Raw genomic sequence first — 23,457 nt, 5'->3', positions numbered from 1 at the left:
CTCTTATCATTTTTGCACCCTCCTACCATATACTGAACATTTTGTTTTATGCCTATGCCTGTAGAAATACAGGACACATATAAATGAGTGTCAAACCTGTTGGTATTCTTACTCGACAGAAAAAATGGTCAAAGGACGTGAACAAATATGTCACAGAAATAGACATACAGACTTTCAGTATATGAAAAAATGCTTATCCTCATTCATAGTAAGAGAAAGCAAATTAAAATTGCAATGAGATACTATTTTTCACCTGTCAGATTTGCAAAGTCCTGAGGCACGCTCTAGGCATTCACTGACACAGTGGTAGAAGTAAAAAATAGTGCTCTCTCTATTGTGGGCAAGTTGGCAATACCTAACAAAATGACCAACTCATGCTTTCAAAATGACGGAAAACACTATTACAATTTCAGCATTTTGTATAAGAACAAAAGATTGGATACGACCAAAAGGTCTATCCCAGGGAACCGAATGTATAAAGTGTTGACACTCACCAGTGAAATATCATGCAGCCAGCCCAGTGTGCCTCTAGACTCACATGCAAAGAGCTCTAGAATGTTTAAGGGGAAAGAGAAGTGCAGAAGAATGTGCACCATTTACCAGCTCTGTATAAAAGGGAGGAAACAAGAATATATACAGGCGAATATATTTATATATGTACATTCATATTTGCATAAATAAAAACTGTAAGGATGCACAAAAAATAAAAGTGTGATCAGTAAGAAGTGGGGGACGTGGAGACAGTTGTTGAAGCAAGATCCCATAAAATATTTTTCAGTGTTTTAATTTTTCAACCACATGCGGGTATTATCTGACAATTTTTATAGGGTCATGATATGCATATTATTTTTCAACAACACTCTCTGATTAATTTTACATTTCTTTAAACAATCTAAACTTCTTGAAGATGTGTATTATACAGTCATGTCACAGCCTTTAGTTTATGTTGTAGCTTCTTCTTGGGCGTTTGTTTAATTTGCGGATGCTATAAATGGTGCTGCAGTGAATGAGCATCCTTGCACATAACTCTTAGTTCATACATTTTGTTTCCTTAGGAAATCGATGGGTGGAATGGTGAGAACACTTTCCAGGTTGCAGCACGTTCTCCCTTGTGTGATGGGCTCTGTGACGGCTCCTCACTGAGTGTGATCTGGGACAGCAGCCCTGGAGCTCAGGAGCTCTTTGAGTCACAAGCTGGCCTCCACCATGGTGCACATTAGAATTACTGAAGGAAGTTTGTTAAAGTCCAGTGCCTGGCCTGTGATGAAGTCTGTGCCATAGTAGTTTTTAAAGGCTCCCAAGAGGAGAGTCCCTGGGATAATGGATAACACAGCAGGTCTTAAGTCAGGCAGACCTGGAGTCATGTGGACTCAGGTATTACTCCGTGTTTAATATCAAGCATATTTCTCAGCCTCTCTGGGACCTAGTCTTCCCATCAGTGACATGAGTGAGATACCCGTATGTGGTACAGTGAGAACATTAGACGTAAAGCACATAAACTTACTAGCAGAATTCCTGATGCTTCAAAGTGATAGGGACGTGCCATTATTCAAACAAAGCAAAAGACAGCAAACAAGCAAAAAATAGAATAACAGAAAATGGCAGAGACCATACACTACCCAGATAAGATTTCATGGCGGATGAAAATGTTAGGTTTCTAGCCTTTTGGGTGAATTGCATCATGTTGGTGTAATATCTCTGATGATCTCATTACTCAGAATTTCTAATTAACTGTTATATGAGATTTTGATTAATATAAAGGGGAATGTCAAATATTACTTAATCAAAATGAAGTCCCTGAGGAAAAAAATTCCAAACAGTAGGGAAAATTCATAACCGGGAAATTTTTAGAACTGTTGCCTCGAGGTTTCCCTTTGTTACAGTTGAGAAATGTATGGAGACTCTTGCTCTATAAAGACTATTGAGACATGAGTGTTTTCATGTGGAATTGTGTAAATCTTTGCCTAGTTTTCCGTTGCACACCTGTGGATGCACCCTGTTGTTCTGGGATTCATTTCATGCAGCACAGTGCCGTGGACTTCAATCACAGAGGGCCAATGGGTGGGTGGAGGTCAGCGTATCAAAGACTAACTAGGATGAAACATCGCACGGCAGGTTGGCCTGTGACTCTGAGATTGTCGGAACAGCATGGGAGCAAGGAGAGGAGTGTGGACAGGCAGTGAGGCAGTCCTCTCCACCAGCCCTTAGCCTACTAAGGAGGGAAACTTTCCTGTCTTAACTGAAACTAAAGTGACCTGTTTCTACTCTAGGAGCAAATAACATAGAAGCTAAGAGCAGAGCTACTGCAGCCAGGCTGCTGGGTTCAAATCCCAGCTCTGCTTCTTATCAGCTGTCTAACTAAGGGGACTTCTTCACCCCTCTCTACTTGCTTCCCCATCTATAAAAGCACAGACAATTGTACATGTCTCACAGGATTCTTGTCAAAGTTAAAGAAGTTAACGTGTACTTAAACCAGTGCCAGTGAGCACGAGACCAGACTTTGCTATTCTTACTTCTTTGGGATGTTAATTGAATGTGTAAATTATACTAGAAAACTGATATCATCTTCTTTGAACACATTCATCTAAAGCTGGGTAAATCTAGGCAATGTGACATGGTCAAGAACAAATGACACAGCCAGTTAGAGCCAGACCAAAGATCTAAGGCTCTATCTACGGGCTGTGAGGTGTTACTTCTGGGCCGGCGTTTCTCCCATCACGTCATGTGGCAGTCCTGCTGTGGCAGAAAAGCACATGACAGAAAAGGATGTATAATCTTCCTCCTACTTCATAAATGCACCTGGAACCTACCAGAGCCTTCCACAGGTAATTCTGAGGACTTTCAGGCCCATTCTATCTAGGGGAGGATCTTAGGAGTCAGAATGGTGAACACAGACAGCATCTCAATGGGGCTGTTCTGTCTGATGCTCTCGGTCTTTTTCATTAGCATCCCCCCAAAAGCAGTGGCATATCTAGGAGACACACCTACAGAAAACAAAGTAGGATTTCCATACTGTTGTTATCAAAGGGAGCAATAAAGGTAATAACAGAGTTTGTACGTGAGGAGAAAACACAGATGCACCTACAAGTCCTTAAGAAAATTCTCACTGTTGCCTTGGAGGATGCCATTAGTAGAAAAGCAGTACAGATTTGCCTTTGTTTTCTTTTTCCCAGTTGACAGTGTTTGAAGGGAAAGACACCCGATAGCAGGTAAGAAAATATCGGTCCTGAGTTCAGGGAGACCTGGCTTTAAATGACTATTGCTTACAAAACAGTGAGCTTGAGTGGAAAAATTAAATTCTCCAATATCTACACTGTGGACTATTATTTTACCTATCTTCAGGGGTTCTTAGAGGATTAACGGGGTTGCCTGGTGCATAGTAGAAGCTCACAGTCCCTATTCCATCCACAGCTAACCTGTCTGTGGGGAAATAAGATTACAGATGACTGTTGGTGTTTTGTGTGTCTGTGGATCTACTATTCCAAAGTAGAACTGCCAACAGTGGATGCTAATGCTGTTAAGGACTTGCCAGTACCAGGCAGTATTGACTCATCTAATCCACACAACTCCAGGAGGCGGGGCACTGTAATTCCATTTTACTGATGAGGAAATTATGGCACAGAGAGTTCGAATAGCTTGCCTGAGGACACAGATGCTTATACTAGACCCAGGATTCAAACCAGACACTGGAGTTTCAAAGTCCAGGGGCTCAACCCCTCCACCACAATGCCTCTTGCTGTGAATGCAGGTCTCATGGGCTTGTTGTGACAAACAGAAAACACAGTGCTTGTGAAACACTAGTGTAGAGCTGAGCACACACACTGAAAGTTGTGCTAGATGTTATACTGACACCATCAGAATGTCTCAAACCAAAAGAGTGTGTACCTGTTGAGCTTTGAAAGTGAAATAACCTGGATACCTTCCTTTGGGTGTGGCTCCTCTTGGAGCCAGTGCTCCAAGGAAAGCGTCATGACCACTGTCTAGGAAGAATTAGAACTGTGGCATTGACCATCATTACAGCCAATGCTGGAACTGATAGCTCAGGTGTCCTGCTGTTTCTTACCTCGGACTTTCAGTTAAATAACATCGAATTAAACTACACACAGACAGAAGTAGACTTTTGAATTTTTTATTGTGGCCATTATGGAAAACAAAGTAGAGAATTCAAATAGCAAAGATATCAGGCTCAGAATGAGTAAAATGGAAGGGTCCTAGATGGTCATCTGGTTAAGTGGCCCTAAGGGACATGCCTATAGCTGCATGCTGTCTGTACTCAGAAGGCATAGGTATTTAGGTTGTTGGAGGAGCTGATGGAGATCATGGAGACAGGGGTGCTAAAGGACTACCCCATGGCCCTGCCCCTGAGTAATAGAATCATTCATTGTTGTTACAGAGTAAAAGTCTCTATTTGCCCAGTGCTTTGAAAAATCACTACACAATAACAACGTAATAGAAAAGTACACATGTGCCCTGAAATAACCGAAAGCCAGAGAGAAAACCCAGCTAGATCCTCGGCAGACAGTTTTAGGGAGACTAAACAATGGAGAAAAGTTGAGTTCTTTGTGCCACCGTCTGTTACAAACTCTTTCCATTGGCACAGGCCGCTGTTCTCCTAAGCAAACAGAAGGCGATGATGGCAAAGTAGACCGCGCTCACGAGGAGGAGGAGGAGGTAGCCGTAATAGGCATAGGTGCTGGTGAGCTGCAGGGTGTCTAAGAGAAGTCAGATGATTAGATTCACCTCTTATGTTGAAAAGATGGCATATATTAATGGAACGTGGTCAGTTATTTATTTCTGATGACCCACGTTGCAGTGACACCCCACCACCCAAACCCAAAAGTAGACATCTACCCCCACCACCTCCACAGAAAACAACAACAAGACAACTAAGAATCCCATTTACAGGTCATGTCAATCAACAACCTCTGCTAAATTCACTTAGAACATTCCAAGATATGAAAAGTAATGCTGTGTTTTTTATTGAATGAGTCCAATGGGAATAAAGTATTCGTGATAAATAGCTTTTAGCATTTCTTCACCCCCACCATGTCTCTAGGTATTAATAATATCCAATATTCATTAACCACTAACTAAATGCCAAAAACTTGTTCTGAAAGCTTTACAAGCAAAGCTTTAATCATATTTAAGTTTTACAAAAACCTATGAGATTTTGCTTTATGAGATTATTATTTTCATTCCCATTTTGCAAATAAACTACGGATAGAGAAGTAATTTGCCTGAGGTCTTACATTTAGTATGTACTAGAGACCAAATTTCAATCTCATCACCATGACTTTCAAGAACACTCTTAGGTACCCTGTAATTCTGCATCTCTAAGTGCAATTAATAACCCAGACATCAAAGGGATAAGCACAAATATAAAGTTCAATTCTGATTTAGAAGCATCTGAGCCATTAAACATTCTGCATGCAATTCTTATGAAGAGTATGATCCATGGAAATTTGGTGGTCTACACAGTGCACTGGGTGTGAGGATTTATGAAGAAGGCATAACATAAAATGGAAGAGAGTGGTAAATCCAAATTCTCTGAAACTTTAGGAGGTCATGGCTCACTCAGCTGTCCCTCCTAAATGTCCCTCATTGTGGCTATGATGATAGAGTACAATTGCACTTAATACCCGTTGAAGTTTTGCAAGAAATATATGATGTTGAGAAATAATTAATGACAATGATGGTGAGCCAGACTGGCTATTCAGTGAACTGCAAGGCTGAGTCTCTTCCTGTGAAAATATCCCTTTTACATGGTGTAATGGCCTTAATTAATTTTGACTCATTGTCCTCATCTATGAAATGGAGAAAAATATTGTACCGCATCATAGGAGTATTATGAGAATAAACCAGGAAATGCCTGCAGCACATAGCACAATGACTTCTATGTAGGAAGCTCTCAGTAGAGTCAGTTCATGTTAGTAGATACCAGCAAGGACAAAGACTAAAAAACAAATCCAGAAGCACCTTGATGTCCCATATTCTTCAGTCAGTAAAAACAAAAGGCACACAAATGAATGAAGTCCATTGCTGACATAATTCAGAGCCTATCACTGCACACTCTAATTTACAGTCACCTCATCCTCAAACAGGCATTTCCTTTGTTAAGATGACTCCTGGGAAATGACAGATTGATTTAAAGTATCACTCAGTCTACTCTTCAACATCCACCCATTCTAATTTTTCTACATTAAGTCAGAGAAATTTAAAAGTTAAGTTGTTCAGGAAGAAGAAAAATGCTATGGCATGACGTACAGGGAAACATATACAAAAACTTACTGTCCTCGTCTTTTAGACAAGCTTCTATAGAATTAATAGCAGTGGCCTCTAGAAGAAATGAGAGAAACTATTAGTCAGCTGCTCATGCCTATTATTTGACAATTGATATATACACATATATCACATATACAAACATGTGTATATAAAATCTGTCAACAGAGAGACAGGGGAGATGTCATTAAAAATACGAGCCCAACCATTCCAGGAAAAATTGGTCTCATCTGCTATGAACCAGGGAGTTCAAAAGGTAATTCGATCTGGGGGCTGGCCCCGTGGCCGAGTGGTTAAGTTCGCACACTCTGCTGCAGGCAGACTAGTCTTTCCTTGATTCGAATCCTGGGCGAGGACATGGCACTGCTCATCAAACCACGCTGAGGCAGCGTCCCACATGCCACAACTAGTAGGACCCACACTGAAGAATATACAACTATGTACCGGGGTACTTTGGGGAGAAAAAAGAAAAAAATAAAATCTTTAAAAATAAAAAAAAAGGGTAATTTGATCTGGAGGGAAAAAACTGCCATGGCATGGCAGGAAGGCAAACAGACACAAAATATGTTACTCTCTCTATATATAGTACAATAAAATATATGCATGTATATAATCAGCTGATAGACAAGAGAGACAGTCATTAAAAATATGAAAATTAGGAGCCTCACAATTCCAGGAATACCTGATCTTTTCTACTTTAAACCTGAGAAGTTCAAATGTCACACTGATCAGGAGGGGGAAAAATACCTATGTCATGACACCAAGGCAAACGCAGACAATAACTTACTGCTTTCCTTTTTTGGATGAGCCTTTGTAGAATCAGTAGCAGTGAAAATTGAGGTGACAACTAGGAGAAATGAGAGCAAGTATTAGTCAATTATCCATGCCCACTATTAAACAGTGTGTATCTGTCTACATGAGTATGTGTGTATGTGCGCACACACACACGCACACATAGTCTGCTGACACAGAGACCATCCTTAAAAATATGCACCCTACGATTCCAGAAATAATTCATCTGATTCTATGTAATTTAGTAGATCTTATTCAGCTATTATGCTTTTGCACAGGAAGATCTTGAACTTCATAAAGACTACATTTTTTTCTGCTTTATCACAAGTGGATGGTCATATCCAAAACTATCTTATTTTCTTTCTGTATTCACAGATCCTAGCACAGTGCCTGCCACAAAGGAGGTGTTGAAGAAATACCTGTTGAATGGAAAACTGGAGAGAAAATGTGACTACTGTACAGAGTTCAGTACATACTGCTGACATGAAGCGTCGCTACCAAAATCAATTCACCAACTCTCAGAATCCACAATGGAATCTCACATTTGAAAGGACCTGGTTTAGGTAAATTTCCCATGAGAACAAATTTCCCATGAAAGGCATTGCATTAGGCATGCCTTTCCAGAGCATGTTATGATGTTTGTGGGCATGACAACAATACAAATAAAGCTCATAGCTATTGAGTGATTATTACTGCACCAGGCACTGTGTTAAATGTTTCACATGCATTTTCTCATTGAATGCTCCCGTCACACTGCAGTGAGTTGTATTTTGGAGTACTCCTTGTTGCAAATGAGGAAATAAGGTTGGGAGAGTAAGGAACTTGCCGAGCATCACAACAGTGATGGCAGAGACAGCATTCAAAGGATCACTGTGAGCAATTAAGTGAGATAAATCATGTGCAAAATACTTTTAGAAATAATCCATAGAAATAGAAAGTAATCTATAGAGAAACTTGATTCCACCATTGTGGACACCAAAAAGGTCTTCTGTTCCAGATGTGTTAATAATCTTAGCAAAGGAACTTTTTATTACAGGAGGTCAGATGTCGGTGCAATTCTTTCCAAAGATAAAAAGACCCACACAGCCACATTTATAGTTCTATGAATATATAAAACATGAGGTGAGGCTTATGTACAATGCCAAAAAAAAAAAAGAAGGCAAACTTACAAACATAAAAATTTTTTAAAGATAACTGACTGCAAGGATTATAGATGGTGGAGTAAGGAGACTCTGAACTCATCTCCTCCCACGAACCCAAACAGATTACAACTATTTTTGGAAAAATTCCCCTGGATAGAAAACTGAAAACTGGATAAAAAGAACCCCCACAACAAGGGACAGTCCTAACTAAGGCAGAAGAGGCAGAAATTCCTTATGGAGAAAAAAAAAGCCACCTTCAGGAGAAGCAGAGTTTCTCAGCCGGCCTTGCGGGTCCCACACTAAGGTCCGCAGCCCTCCCTGGAGGAGTGAGGTCCTGAGCAGTGGTCAATACTGCTATAAGCATCTTTCAGACTCAGCACAACTGAGACGAGATTCTTACTATCTGGCTTCACTGGTTATTAACTGCAGCAGGGAATACCCCCAGAAAAGTTACCAGACAAAAGCCAAAAAGACCCGGGTCTTAAAGGGCCCATGCACAAACTCAACCGTCTCAGCAACCTAAAATCACTGGAGAGAAGGCTGACAGTCCTTTGGTGACAAGAGACTCACCTGGTGGGTTCTGGGTCCATCTCAGTGAGAGGAGAGACCTCTCCAGAGACTGAGACATTGGTGATGGCCATTGATGTGACCTAGTCTAGGCATGCTGACACAGAATCTGGCAGACACCATTTAAAGTCTTCCCCTGGCCTGTTAGCTCAGGGGTCTGCCACACCCACTAGAACACAGATTTAATCCAGTTCAGCCAGGGCAGGCAGCCCACCCTAGGCACTGGCCCCACCCAAGAACAAGCCCTCAGGCTACTTGTCAGCCTACATTGACTGGGTGCCTTGATCCTCTACAGGCAGGGGAGTGTGTCCCACTCTGTGGGGAAGGGCCTGTGTGAGGACCAGGTGAACTGTGAGGGGCATTCGTGGAGAGGTGTGGGACTCTGCAGTGGGCTATTGGGGTTGCTCCCAGGGGTTAGGAAGTATGCGGGGACCAGAACTGTGTTGGCAGTGTGTCGGGCCCTGTGGGGGGTGAGGCTTATCAGTGGCAGAAAACCTGTGCTTCAGAAATAGCCATAAAAAAGATCAGCCCCACCTTCCAAATCCTGAAACAATTGAGTGCCCCCATGCCTAGGGCCAGCCCCACTTAGCTGCACTCCTAAGAGAACTGACAACAGCCTTGTAAGCCTGAGGCCCATAGCAATTGTAAGCCCCTGAGCCTAGCAACCTGAAACACTGGGTACCTACCCAATTAATAGGAAAACTGTAACAGGAGTGTGCTGTTAGACCTTGTACCCAACAGTGCTGAGGCTCCCCAAACCAGATTCACAAACAGCTGGCCAGGGAAGGAAAGACTAGACTCCCTGGGTACCTGCATTAAGAGCAACCCTACCACAGCAGAAGGACGCAAGTAGCCCACAAAGCAGTCACTCCAGGATCATTTGGACTGCTGACGAGAGGGAAGCACACTGGTGAGCCTCAAAAGACATGTCTTACATAAGGCCACTTCTCCAAGATCAGGAGACATAGCTGACTCACCTAATACATAGATATAAGCACAGAGAAAGAAGCATAATGAGGAGACAAAGGAATACATTCCAACAAAGGGAACAGAACAAAACCCCAGAAAAAGGACTAAATGAAACAGAAATAAGCAACCTACCCAACAAAGAGTTCGAACAAAAACTCATAAAGATGCTCACAGAGGGGCTGGCCCCGTGGCCGAGTGATTAAGTTCGCGCACTCCACTGCAGGTGTCCCAGTGTTTCGTTGGTTCAAATCCTGGGCGCAGACATGGCACTGTTCATCAACCCACGCTGAGGCAGCATCCCACATGCCACAACTAGTAGGACCAACAATGACGAATATAAAACTATGTACTGGGGGGCTTTGGGGAGAAAAAGGGAACAAAAATAAAATCTTTAAAAAAATAAAATAAACAAAGGTGCTCACAGATATTGGGAGAAGACTGGATGAATACAGTGAGCTCATCAACAAAGAACTAGAAAATACAACAAAGAACCAAGCAGAATTGAAGAATACAATGCTAGAAGTGAAAAAGTCACTACAGGGACACATTAGCAGAGTAGATGATACAGAAGAATGGATCAGCAAGCTAGACAAAAGACTAGAGGAAATCATCCAAGATGAACAGAAAAAAAGAAAAAGAATTAAACAGAATGATAACAGTCTCAGGGAACTCTGGGACAATATCAAGAGCACTAACATTTGTATTATATGTGTCCCAGAAAGAGAAGAGTGACAAACGGGCAGACAATTTATTTGAAGAAATAATAGTTGAAAATTTTCCTAACCTAAGGAAGGAAACACCTCCAAGTACAAGAAGCACAGATGGCTCCAAATAAGATAAGCCCAAAGACACCCACACCAAGACACACTATAATTAAAATGTCCAAAATTAAAGATAAAGAGAGAATCATAAAAGTGGCAAGAAAAGCAACAGGTGACACACAAAGGAAAGCCCAGGAGGAAATCAGCAGACTTCCCAGCCAAAACCCTACAGGCGAGAAGAGAATGGCACGACGTATTTAAAGTGCTAAGAGGAAGAAACCTACAGCCAGGAAGACTCTATCCATCAAGGTTGTCATTCACAATGGAAGGAGAGATAAAGAGCTTCCCAGACAAGCAAAAATTGAAGGAGTTTATCAGCAAGAAACCACTTCTACAAGAAATGCCAAAGGGACATATTTAACTGGGAAAGTGATGACCACAAAAAGAGATTAAAAAAATATCAAACAAAACCCCCAAAAAACCAGGTAATAAAATCACTGGTAAAGGTAAAAATACAGTAGAGGTAGCAGATCAACCACCTGTGAAGATAACATGACGGTTAAAGGACTAAAGGACTAAAATTACCTATTTCAATGATAAAAGGGTAATGGGTAGACACACACAAAACAAGAGATTAAATATGATTTCAAAAACGTAAAATGTGGGAGGAGGGTAGTGAAAAAATAGAGCTTTTAGAACGAGGTCAAGCTAAAGAGTATATCAACTCAATATAGACTGTTATATACATAGAATATTATATAGGATCCTCATGGTAATCACAAATCAGAAACCTATAATGCGTAAACAAATAAGTAAGGAAAAGAAATCAAACACATTACTAAAGAAAGCCATCAAACCACAAGGGAAGGGAGCAAGAGAAAAAGAAAGGAACCGAGAAGAACAACTAAAACCCCCAGAAAAAAAAGTAAAAAAATGACAATAAATACATATTTATCAATAGCTACTGTAAATGTCAATGAACTAAATGCTCCAATCAAAAGGCAAAGGGTGTCCAATTAGATTTAAAAAAGCAAGACCCATATATATGCTGCATACAAGAGACACACTTGAGACCTGAAGACACTCACAAACTGAAAGTGAAAGGATGGAAAATATATTCCATGCAAATGGCAAAGAAAAGAAAGCAGGGGTAGCAATACTTACATCAGACAAAAAAGACTTTAAAACAAAAACTGTAACAGGGAACAATGAATGGCACCACATAATGATAAAGGGAACAATCCAACAAGAAGATATAACACTTTTAAACATCTATGCACCCAACATAGGAGCACCTAAATATATAAAGAATTTATTGACAGACAGAAAAGGAGAAATAGACAGTAACACAATAATATTAGGGCACTTTAACACTCCACTTACACCAATGGATAGATCATCCAAACAGAAGAACAAGAAGGGAATACTGGCCTTAAACGACACCTTTGACCAGATAGACTTAGTGGATATATATAGAACATTCCATCCAAAAACCACAGAATACACATTCTTTCAAATGCCCATGGAACATTCCTCGGATTGATCACATATTAGGCCACAAAATAAGTCTCAATAAATTTAAGAAGATCAAGATAATACCATGCATCTCTTCTGACAACAAAAGTATGAAACTGGAAATCAACTACAGGAAGAAAATCAGAAAAGCCACCAAAATGTGGAGATTAAACAAAAATGCTAGTGAACAATGATTGGGTCAATGAAAAAATCATAGGAGAAATCAAAAAATTCCTGGAGACAAATGAAAATGAAAATATGACATGCCAAAATCTATGGGATACAGCAAAAGCAGTTCTAAGAGGGAAGTTGATAGCAATTCAGGCCTACCTCAACAAACAAGAAAAATCCAAAATAAATAATCTAAGAGCGCATCTAAGGGGTGTGGAAAAAGAAGAACAAACAGAGCCCACAATCAGCAGAAGGAAGGAAATAATAAAAATTAGAGCAGGAATAAATGAAATAGAGACTAAAAGAACAGTAGAAAACATTAGTGAAAGAAAGAGCTGGCTCTTTGACAAAATAAACAAAATTGACAAAACCTTAGCTAAACTCTCCAAGAAAAAAAGAGAGAAGGCTCAAATAAATAAAATCAGGAATGACAGAAGAGAAATTACAACGGACATCTCAGAAATACAAAAGATAATAAGAGAATACTATGAAAAGCTATACGCCAACAAATTGGATAATCTAGAAGAAATGGATTAATTCTTAGAAACATACAACCTTCCAAAACTGGACCAAGAAGAAGTAGAGAATTTAAATAGACCAGTCACCAGTAAGGAAATCGAAACAGCAACCAAAAATCTCCCAAAAAATAAAAGTTCAGGACCTGAGGGCTTCCCTGGAGAATTCTACCAAACATTCAAAGAAGACTTACTGCCTATCCTTCTCAAACTATTCCAAAAAATTGAAGAGGAAGGGGGGCTTCCTAACTCATTCTTTGAAGCCGACACTATCATAATACCAAAACCAGACAAGGACAACACAAAAAAAGAAATTTATAGGTCAATGTCACTGATGAACATCGATGCAAACATCCTTGACAAAATACTAGCAAATCGAATACAACAATACAGTAAAAAGATCATACAACATGATCAAGTGGATTTCATTCCAGGGATGCAGGGATGGTTTAACATTTGCAAATCAATCAACATGATAAACCACATTAACAAAATGAAGAATAAAAACCACATGGTCATCTCAATAGATGCAGAGAAAGCATTTGACCAGATACAGCATCCATTTATGATAAAAACTCTAAATAAAACGGGTATAGAAGGAAAATATCTCAACATAGTAAAGGCCACATGTGAAAAACCGACAGCAAATATCATTCTCAGTGAAGAAAAACTGAAAGCTATGCCTCTAAGAACAGGAACCAGACAAGGATGCCCACTTTCACCCCTTTTATTTAAGGTAGAATTGGAAGTCCTAGCCAGAGCAATCCGGCAAGAAAAAGAAATAAAATGGATACATATTGCAAAACAAGAAGTGAAACTGTCACTCTTTGCACATGACATGATTTTATATATAGAAAATGCCAAAGAATCCACTAAAAAACTTTAAGAAATAATAAATTAATACACTCAAGTCACAGGATACAAAATCAACATACAAAAATCGGTTGTGTTTCTATACACTAACAACAAAGCAGCTGAAAGAGAAATTAAGAATACAATCCCATTTACAATTGCAACAAAAAGAATAAAATACCTAGGAATAAACGTAAGCAAAGAGATGAAAGATCTGTACACTGAAAACTATAAAAGATTGTTGAAAGAAATCGAAGAAGACACAAAGAAATGGAAAGATATCCCGTGCTCTTGGATTGGAAGAATTAACATAATTAAAATGTCCATACTTCCTAAAGCAATCTATAGATTTAACGCAATCCCTATCAAAGTTCTAACAACATTTGTCACAGAAATAGAGCAAGGAATCCTAAAATTTATATGGAACAACAAAAGACCCCGAATAGCCAAAGGATGCCTGAGAAAAAAAGAACAAAGCTGGAGGTATCACACTCCCTGATTTCAAAATATACTGCAAAGTTATAGTAATCAAAACAGCATGGTACTGGCACAAAAACAGACACCGAGATCAATGGAACAGAATTGAGAGCCCAGAAATAAACCCACAAATCTATGGACAAATCTATGTTTTATACATTTTCTACTAGATGAGCTCTTCTCCATAAGGATAGGGTTCTGGTATGCAACTTTAGGCACACAATGAACTCTTTTTCAGATGACTATAAAACTGGGTTTGAGATAGAGGATTTGAAATAAATTTCAAGAATGCAAATATTAGCATAGTCATGTCTGGATGTTAAAACATCTTCAAGAACTGACTTTAACATGTCTTAAAATTCTTTCTTTTTCTTAACAATGACTTATTCATTAAAAGATAAATCAAAATCTCTTATTACCATCCATTGATGTGAAAAGACTAGAGTAACAACTTTTCATAATAAAATCTGTGTCTGTATCCTAAGTTCTCTCTCTCAGCCAAAGTTGGTCAAAAACTTGGACCAGACTAGTTTTACCTTCTTCAAGATCACTTCATTGATTTTTGCTTCCATGTTACATTCTTAGCTTGTATCAAAAACAAAAAAATTCCAAGAAACAGTGTTAGAAATTTGCTGTAGAACGACATTAGCAGAACTGTCCTCATTAGCTTTGTTGCCCTGAGAAGCCCATGGGAGACATCTGTCTCAGAAAATATGTGCCAGGTAAACACATTATGAACTGGAACTTCTCTAGGATAATCATCACCGTTGAACTGAACCGTACCTCCTATTTTTCCTTAATGTCTAGAAAAATCACAACCTCATAGCACACTTCAACCCCCTGCTTATATTGAACTTGTGCTTTGCATATGTTGCTTTCCCTGTTCTTAGCCGTAGAAATAGCAAACTAGGGCTTCTGTTTCAACATTACACTAGTGAGTTTTATGAAAGTATATTAAAAAATAAAATATATACATAAAGAAATATATCCATATTATGTTTTCAAAAGCAAGTTTTTTCACTGAGAAGATTTCACTTGCTCTTCATCACGGCACAAGTGCTCGAACCTAATTTGATTACTGATGAAATTAAAGCTCCGAGAAGATAAAGACGGACTGCAGAACTTGGCACTGGTACACAGCAAAGGTCTTCGTATGTTTTGCTCTGTGCTTGTTCCCCACGGCTTCAAAAGGGCTTGTTAACCACAGGGAAAAGTACGAACTGATTCTTTCAGATTTACGGGTGCTCTGGAGTCTTTGGTCTGTTGTGTTTACAACCAGGACTTTAAGTCCTGAGTCTAGAGGTTTACCAGACCACTGCCCGGTCTCCTTTGGGACACATTGCCTGAATGATGAGTGAACCTGAGTGATGGGAAAAGAATATATTCTTTTTACTGCAGTGCATCCTCCTCAGGACAGTAAATTCATCCCAGTGTCCTCATCCACGCATCCCTTCCAGGCCAGTTCTGCAATAAATGTTGAACCGAATTTACCAATGGCAAGAAACACAGTCATGATGTAGAGTGGAAGTATGTGTGTACACGTTAGCCTCACCCGATCTTTAATTAGGAAAGTTTACCTTATGGTGATATATAAAATACAAATCAAGAAAATCTAAGACTATAGTAAAACTTCAATGGACAAATCATTGCATTTTTTCTTGTGCCACGATCTGACTCCACCAAATGAACACAATTTTCTCACCTAATGGCATTGTTTTGGGGTTGTGCTCTAAGTAGAGCAAGAGTAAAGTGACAGCGACCCCACTTGCTGAGTAGAACATTCATGAATGGCGTATAACAGTTCTTATTTCCTGATCAAGATCGATCATCAAAAGTAGAATCTCTTTTCGAGCGTGTCTTGTGTGCTAAATTGTTAGGTGCTTTCATGAATGCTGCTTCCTTTAATCCAGCAACCACCCTAAAAAACATCACTGAGACCTTAGTGTTTTGGGTGATGAAACTGAGGCTGAAAGAAGCTACGGAATTTCTTTTTTAATGTTCCAAAGCCTATACTACTTTAATCCTTTGGGGAAATAGAGGAGATTTATGCTACCAATAAACGGAACGATATTTAAGAAAGATTTGTACTTGTTTGTTTTCCATTAATACGTGACAGAAAAGGGGGGATATTCTCTTTGAAAAAAACTGTTCTGAGAGGTTATCTTTATATATACATACCTTTGTTCACTGAAGGAAAAAGAATCTCTTGGTCAACGCCTCCTTTATTATTCTCGTGTTGGACAATGCATTTATGTTCTTTATCCATTGACTTTCCAGTCACGGTCAGCCAGCTGAATTTCATGTAAGTGGTATCAGTCTTCATGGTATTTCCCTGCTGGGATGCCAGAATTCTATAGCCATTCTTTTCTATCCAATAGATCTTAATAACCTCAGGGAAGAAATTCTCAAGAAGACAAAGATACGTTCCAGCCTTATGGAGGTTTATTTCAGCAATCGAAGGAAGAAACATGGTGGGCTTGGGGGAAATGTCTGCAGGAAGGTGTGCGTCTGTGGGGGAAAACAGAATAGCATTTTATAAGCATCACTAGAGAAGCACAAACACTGTGTGGTTTGGTACAACCTAGAGCATCGTAAGAGGAAGAAAAGCTGCCATTGAATTAGTGCTCACCATGGCCCTTCTTCCACCATAGTTTGGGAGTATTTATTGTTCTTATTTCCAATGGGAAAAGAGGTTCCATAGGTTATGTAACTTGCCCAGAGTCACAGCTGTTAAGAGGCAGAGGCTGGATTACAGCTTGGCCTTTGTTCTTTCTCCACATGCTAAGATGGGGTATGGCTTTTACCTGACCCATTTCAAGGCTTTTAGCATTCATTGACACTCGTATTTTTTAAAATCTCTTATGTTCTATCATGGCGGAGCATGTTTTCAAGGTGAGTGGGTAGGTGGCAGGGATGGAGGAGGAGACCAGGTAACTTTGATGCTCTCTCTGCACGTGAGAATGTCTGGTCCTTTCTAAAGTACTTCCCTTTTCCCATCCCGTGAATTTTGTAACTTATGCTCTTTTGGCCAAATAACACTTTCTCGTGTTCTGAAACTCTGTGAAACCTCTCTCTTCATTTAACTGTTTCTGGAATGCACCATATTTGTCTTGTTTGCCATATAAATAAATATCAGGAGGAAATTTTCATTTTTTTAGAACACTGCACAGTCACTTGTTAATGGGAATCCATTTCCAAGAGGACTTGACAATCAGGTTGACATTTTAGCTTCAAATGTGGATCCCATGACCAGTTCTAAGGTAATGGAGTTCTCCTGCCTGATGTCTAATTTTAGAAAATATCTCAGTTTCTCATCTGAACCATCCCAGATTTTGAGTAGGGTAGTATTAAAGTTGCACCTCCAAGTTATATACAATGCCTTGAATTTAGAAGTGAAATAACACTATTTCCGAAACTCCCATTCAAAATTTATTACTTATTTTCTCAAATGATATTATATTAATCTTATCAAGTAATACACTTGTCAGAATTTTATTTCACTTTAGAATATGTTTACCAAAAGCAGATTTTTATTTGCAATTTCATGAAGTTAAAGCATGACTAAAAATACACCACATTTTTGACACTCAACGTCTCCTCTAAACTTTGTATCTAGCCTAAAAGGCTGCTGAACTTTTTAGAGCTCCACTATTTTCTTTGTTTTAACCTGCTGAATAAAGTATATATAAAATTGGTTTAAGGTTAAACGCTACAGTTCCAGATTCTCTTGTAGATATAATATTAAAATATATAACAAATCATCATAGTTTACAAGGGAATGTCACATGGATGTTGGAATGTTAGTTGATTGTACATTTATTGTTAATCTAATGATTGGAATTCTAAATACTGAAATTCTTTCCAATTTGATTTCCAATTGACACACAAAATCTTTACTAACATTCTCTATGGGCTAGCTTGGAGCTATATAGTTTAATGGGGAATTTCTTAAGAAAAGGAGAATTAGATTTCTTATTTGAGAAGACGAGAAAAAAATTCTCGAGAAGTTCTGCCTGTGTGTCAAAGCTCCCCATTTTTATAGTAAATCAGTAGCCAAACAATGTTGAGGCATTTTTTCATGCTATAAATACAATTAGGTCATCATGTGTTCATTTTAATTTTACACATCCTTTTAGTGTAAATTGTATTTTATTGATTATGATAATAAGACAGTATATTTCTCCAACTTTATGCTTTGCTTTTAATTTAAAATCATGTTATATAAAACAAGATTAATTTTTCAATCATACACTATATTTACATAATTTTAGTCTTTAGTCAATATATTAAAGGATCTGATTTTCGTCTTAGGAAATATTATTTCTTAATAAGAATACTTAAGATTCGTTATATTAAAGAAATTGAAAATCAAATGATGAATTGAAAAGTTTATGTGTGATCACCTGCTATTCTTACCTCTTGTCCCTTTTCTTTCCCTAGATTCTTTAAGTTTCATTCTTTTCATGGTAAAATGAATTTCACATTTCCATTACATTCTCAATGCAATAACTAACTGAGCATTAAATAGTATACTTGTGAATATATGGTTAGGGCCTATATTTTAAATAATTATAGTACATATTTTTTCTTTAAACATTCCTTATTTTTGTTTTTCTTTTTGTTCTGTTTTGTTTTAAGGAAGATTGGCCCTGAGCTAACTGCTGCCAATCCTCCCCTTTTTGCTGAGGAATACTGGTCCTCAGCTGACACCCGTGCCCATCTTCCTCTCTTTATATATGGGACGACTACCACAGCGTGGCTTGCCAAGAGGTGCCATGTCCGCACTGGGGATCTGAACTGGTGAACCCTGGGCCACCAAAATAGAACGTGCGTACTTCACTGCTGCACCACCAGACCAGTCCCTAAACATTCCTTTGAAACCATTGGGTTTATCTCGGCTTTTGATATGCCTTCCTCACTAAGCTTACTCTTTTCTAGCCTTTAATTTAAAATGAGAGAGATGCAGCTCTCCCATTCACTTGTACACTTAGAGGCCATTGTAGGGTTATTAATTGCAGGGTTATTAACTGGCCTAACTCCAATATTGTTGGTTCTCAGGAAATAGGGAGGGCCAAGGAGAGGGAGAGAGACGGGGGAACCGTCGGTGGAGCAGTCAGAACACACAGTATTTATCGATTAACTTTGCTGTCTTATATAGGCACAGTTCATGGCGTGCCCAAACATTGCAATGATAACATCAAAGATCACTGATCCCAGATCACCATAAAAAATATAATAATAATAAAAAAGTATGAAATATTCTGAGAATTTCCAAAATGTGACACAGAGAAACAACGTGAGCAAATGTTTTGGGGGAAATGGCCCTGGTAGACTTGCTCAAGGCAGGGATGCCAGAAACCTCCTATTTTTGAAAATTGCAATATCTGCAAAGTGCAATAAAGCAGAGCACGATAAAATGAGGTACGCTTGTACTTCTGTATTTGATTTTAGGTCTTCTCAAATAGATTGCAGAAATAGGCAGTTTAAATAAATGACAAATAATTTATGCATTACAGCTTGTTTCTTTTTCTCCCCAGTGGCTGATAGTTTAATAAGGTCTGACTTAAAGATGACATGAGAGCTGGGAGAATATGTTTGCCAGTCCCAAAACTGTTATATAGACACAAAACAGGCAGGATTCAAACAGACTGAAAGTGCGGAACATAAGTTGAAGTTTTTGGTCCCAAAACTGTCCTTCAGAAATGAGGGGTCACCTTATGTTTCATTCCTTGTACAACCTCTCGTGTTAAAAGATGCTCTTCTAATACTCGGTTGTGATTAAAAAAATACTGAAATGAACTCAATTAGCGCTAGTTTTGGAGCTAGTGCTGGTAACAGAAAGTGAAGAAATTTAACATGGATTGGATAAATACTACTTGGGTCTAAAGTTTCCACAGTTTATGCTTATGCTGCACATTTATAGAATAACAATAATGAAAAAAATGATTTCCCTTATTTTATACATGGATAGTTGCCTCTTTGGATAAAATATCCAGTGACGTCATCCCACAGGGATCCCAAAACAGACACTCAGACCCTGAGATGACCTAGAAAATTGTTCTAAGGTGCATGTTGCAGATGCATGTGAAGAGCGCAAATAAAATTTTTAATGCAATATGAGGGCAAAAAGAGTAATATTTCTCAACTGATATTTGCATCGATATAGTTTTTGACTTTGTAGCTATAATCCAAATAAGAAAGTAAATATTGTAAGTGGATATTTGACTTCTAGCTATGTCACTATAAATTAATACATTCAAGTTGCAAACCCTCCCTTTTATTACTTCCAGATATTTCTACTGGAAAATGAGAGATCACCTTCTATTCAGTCTAATAATATTTGAGATAATGCTTCTTATATTCTCATCATTTTTACAAGCAAGCAATAGTTAATCTTATAAATTGAAAGTTTTTTCCAAATACTGACCATTTGTTCTAATGTGACCTGTAGACTAGATAGTAATTAATACACTTATCTGTACTCCTGATTTCATAAGGAAGTCCAATGGTGGTAATTTGAAGCCTGGATAATTGACATTTTTATCACTGACTGGGGTGGTTATTTCCATATTTAATTTCATTTAATACTCACAACATTCATTCGAGAGTGTTGTTGCATAGATTGAATGAATGGACGAAAATATATCAAAATGTTAGCAGAGACGTATGTTGATCTAAAATTTTAATTTTTTCCTTATTAGTCACATTTTCCAACATTTTTCATAATGAGCAAGTATTATTTTTATAATTTTAGTAGAGCAATAAGGAGTGAATCACAATTTGCTAAAGGATGACTATACAGAAAGTGGTGGGCCCAAATTGAAAGTTCCTATTTTTCCCTGCACCAGATTCTCCTAAAACTCATTTCTCAGCATATGCATGAATTATATCTGTGCCACCATTATTTAATTTGTTAGCTACAATTTATGCTAAATAAGTAGTAAGTTTGGAAAAAAGGACTAGAAAGTTGCTTTTTAGTCTTGGAATTCTTTCTGTATTTGATCACAACCACTAAAGAAAACAAAATGTGTTATTTCCTTCAGTGCTCTATCAACGTTGTGATAACTCTTTGAAAATGGTCATTTCAGTTCGTCTAGTAGACTAAGAATATCCTTGTGAGATAGTCTTCTTCATTGGGGCAAAATTCCATCTTTAAGGCTAATGAGGACCAAACAAACTTATCAGGCTGAATTTAGAAGGAAAAAAAAAAACCCCATCGTGTGAAATTCTTGAATATGGTCACCCAAGTTAAATATTTTATACTTGATGTTATTAATTATCCTCTGACCAAATGAGAAATTTAATAATTTTTGTTCATTTTGTCCCATTGGTTATTTTGGGAATTAAATAAACAAAATGTCTAAACTTCATTACAAATTTTTAAAAACTGAAATCCCAAATGGACTAACGTCTCCACCTCTTCGGAACTCACAATTTGTGTAACTAGTTAACTCCTTGTTAATGTCCGCCTTGCTACGTCAGGCAGAGAACGGCCTCCAAGGACCTGGTTGGAGTTGAACACTTATCCGCTAGACTAGAAGTTTTTGGAATACTGGGACTTGTTCTCTGTTTATCTTTTCCCCCCATTTATCTCCAGTAACTGGCACAGAAACTGTCTTCAATAAGGTTTGCTGACAAAATGAAGGAGCAAATGAGGATGTAAAACCATGCAGACCCTTTTCATGGACTTTGGAGCTGCAATGACTATTGAGATTACAAATTCCCTTAAACTGGCCCATCTCTAGGCAATTCATCAAGAGTTGTGACAGCATAAATTTTGACAGATCTCAGCCTACCTCCACAAAGCTACAGTAATAAGTGAGATTTCCCGATGTTCTATAGTCATTTACTTTAAGAATTAATGTTTTGCATTGTTGTTAGGGATGAGATGAAAACCGGTAACATAGGTTTTGCAGGTTACAGTGAGAAAGGAGCACTATGTTTTATCTCAATATGTGGAGAAGAGGTAATTAATCAAGGTGTCTCTCACCTAAAAGATGATATACAAGAAAACTATCTTGAACCAAGAACTTGCACCAATGGTTTACAGATATGGTTCAAGAAATATCCTATTTTCTAGCCTGAGTCTATTCTTTTCATGTATATATTTTAAAAGTAGAATCTCAATCTGCTTACTAGCAGAGATGTGAACAAACCATTTATGAAGCAGTTTTGTTTTCCTCTACAGTGACTAGTAGCTTCAAACTTGCTGTTCAAATGCTGAGACCAAGTATATGACAGTCAGATAAGAGTGATCCTAGATAGTTTTTTTCTAAAAAGCATCTACCAGTTTTTCATTACTAAGTAAAAATAGAAAAAAGTTACTTACCAGAGGGAATCACGAGGAGCTTAGTCCCTTCTCCAAATGTCTTGATCCAGCCTGAGATATCACACTGGTTACAGCTTCTACAAAAACTCAGCTTCCTCCCAATCTTCGTGATGTAACTAACAGTTAGAAAACTGTGTACTGCCAATTGGATCTTCTGGGCTCCTTTGGAAGTCCTTGAACATAAGTTTTGTGGCATCAGATATTTTATAAGTTTTCTACAGATAAATTGACACAAACATCTGTTTTCCAACAAGGCACTACTCATTGAAAAGCACTGATGGAATATGGAAAGAAGAAGAGCAGAAAAAGAAGAGATCAGGCCCAAATGGTCAACCAACTACATTTCTCAATTACTAGGAAAAGCAATCAGAGAATTAAGATTTTTTTTTTTAATTTCCAGGTGTTCAATTGTGTTGAAACTGTTCAGAGATTACATCAAAGGAAAGGCCCTTTTGTTCTCACAAACACCAGAGTTGCTTCGTTAGCAATTTGGGAATGTATTTCTGAAAGGAAGAAACTCTTCAGTAACTGAAATGGAAATATGCCAATACAAATATACTTGAGAACTGTGAACAAATGTCTGCCTTTTTAATAAAACTACTTTTTCTATTTGGCAACGTGATTCTTTACCCAGCAATGCCAAATGCGAAAATTGCTTGTGTGACATTACTTTTCATGGTATAAAAGAACAAATGTATGGGACTCTATCTCCTATGAAATAATAGATTATTTGTTTAAACTAAAATTTAGAATAACATCAAGTATCTTTTGTGATCACGTGATGTGAAACTAGAAATCAGTAAGAAGAAACTGGAAAAGTCACTAATATGGTAGTGAATAACTATTGGATCAATGACAAAATCTAAGGAGAAATAAACAAATACCTAAATTCAAATGAAAATGAAACACAACCTACCAAAATCTATGGAATGCAGTAAAAGTGGTACTCAGAGGTAAGTGTACAGCATTGGAGGCCTACTGAAAAAAACAAGAAAAATCTCACATAAACACTTTAACAATACACCTAGAAGAAATAGAAAAAGGAGAGGAAATGCAATGCAAAATGAACAGAAGGAAAAAAATAATAA

General features: G+C 38.1%; 1 gene segment (V, D, J or C); it reads right to left on the bottom strand.

The window, feature by feature from the left end:
• Nucleotides 1-4,115: 4,115 nt before the first annotated feature.
• Nucleotides 4,116-23,457, bottom strand: part of LOC106825215 (T-cell receptor gamma chain C region DFL12-like) — a 38,163-nt gene continuing 18,821 nt past the window's right edge. Inside the window, 5 exon segments of the C gene segment in view lie at nt 4,116-4,712; nt 6,289-6,336; nt 7,067-7,126; nt 16,219-16,548; nt 22,370-22,542. Coding sequence covers nt 4,576-4,712; nt 6,289-6,336; nt 7,067-7,126; nt 16,219-16,548; nt 22,370-22,542 — 748 coding nt within the window.

The sequence above is a fragment of the Equus asinus genome, chromosome 1 (assembly GCF_041296235.1).
Source record: "Equus asinus isolate D_3611 breed Donkey chromosome 1, EquAss-T2T_v2, whole genome shotgun sequence".
Classification (NCBI taxonomy): Eukaryota; Metazoa; Chordata; class Mammalia; order Perissodactyla; family Equidae; genus Equus; species Equus asinus.
Note: the sequence above shows the minus strand (reverse complement) of the source record. Positions and strands in the feature narration are given on the sequence as shown.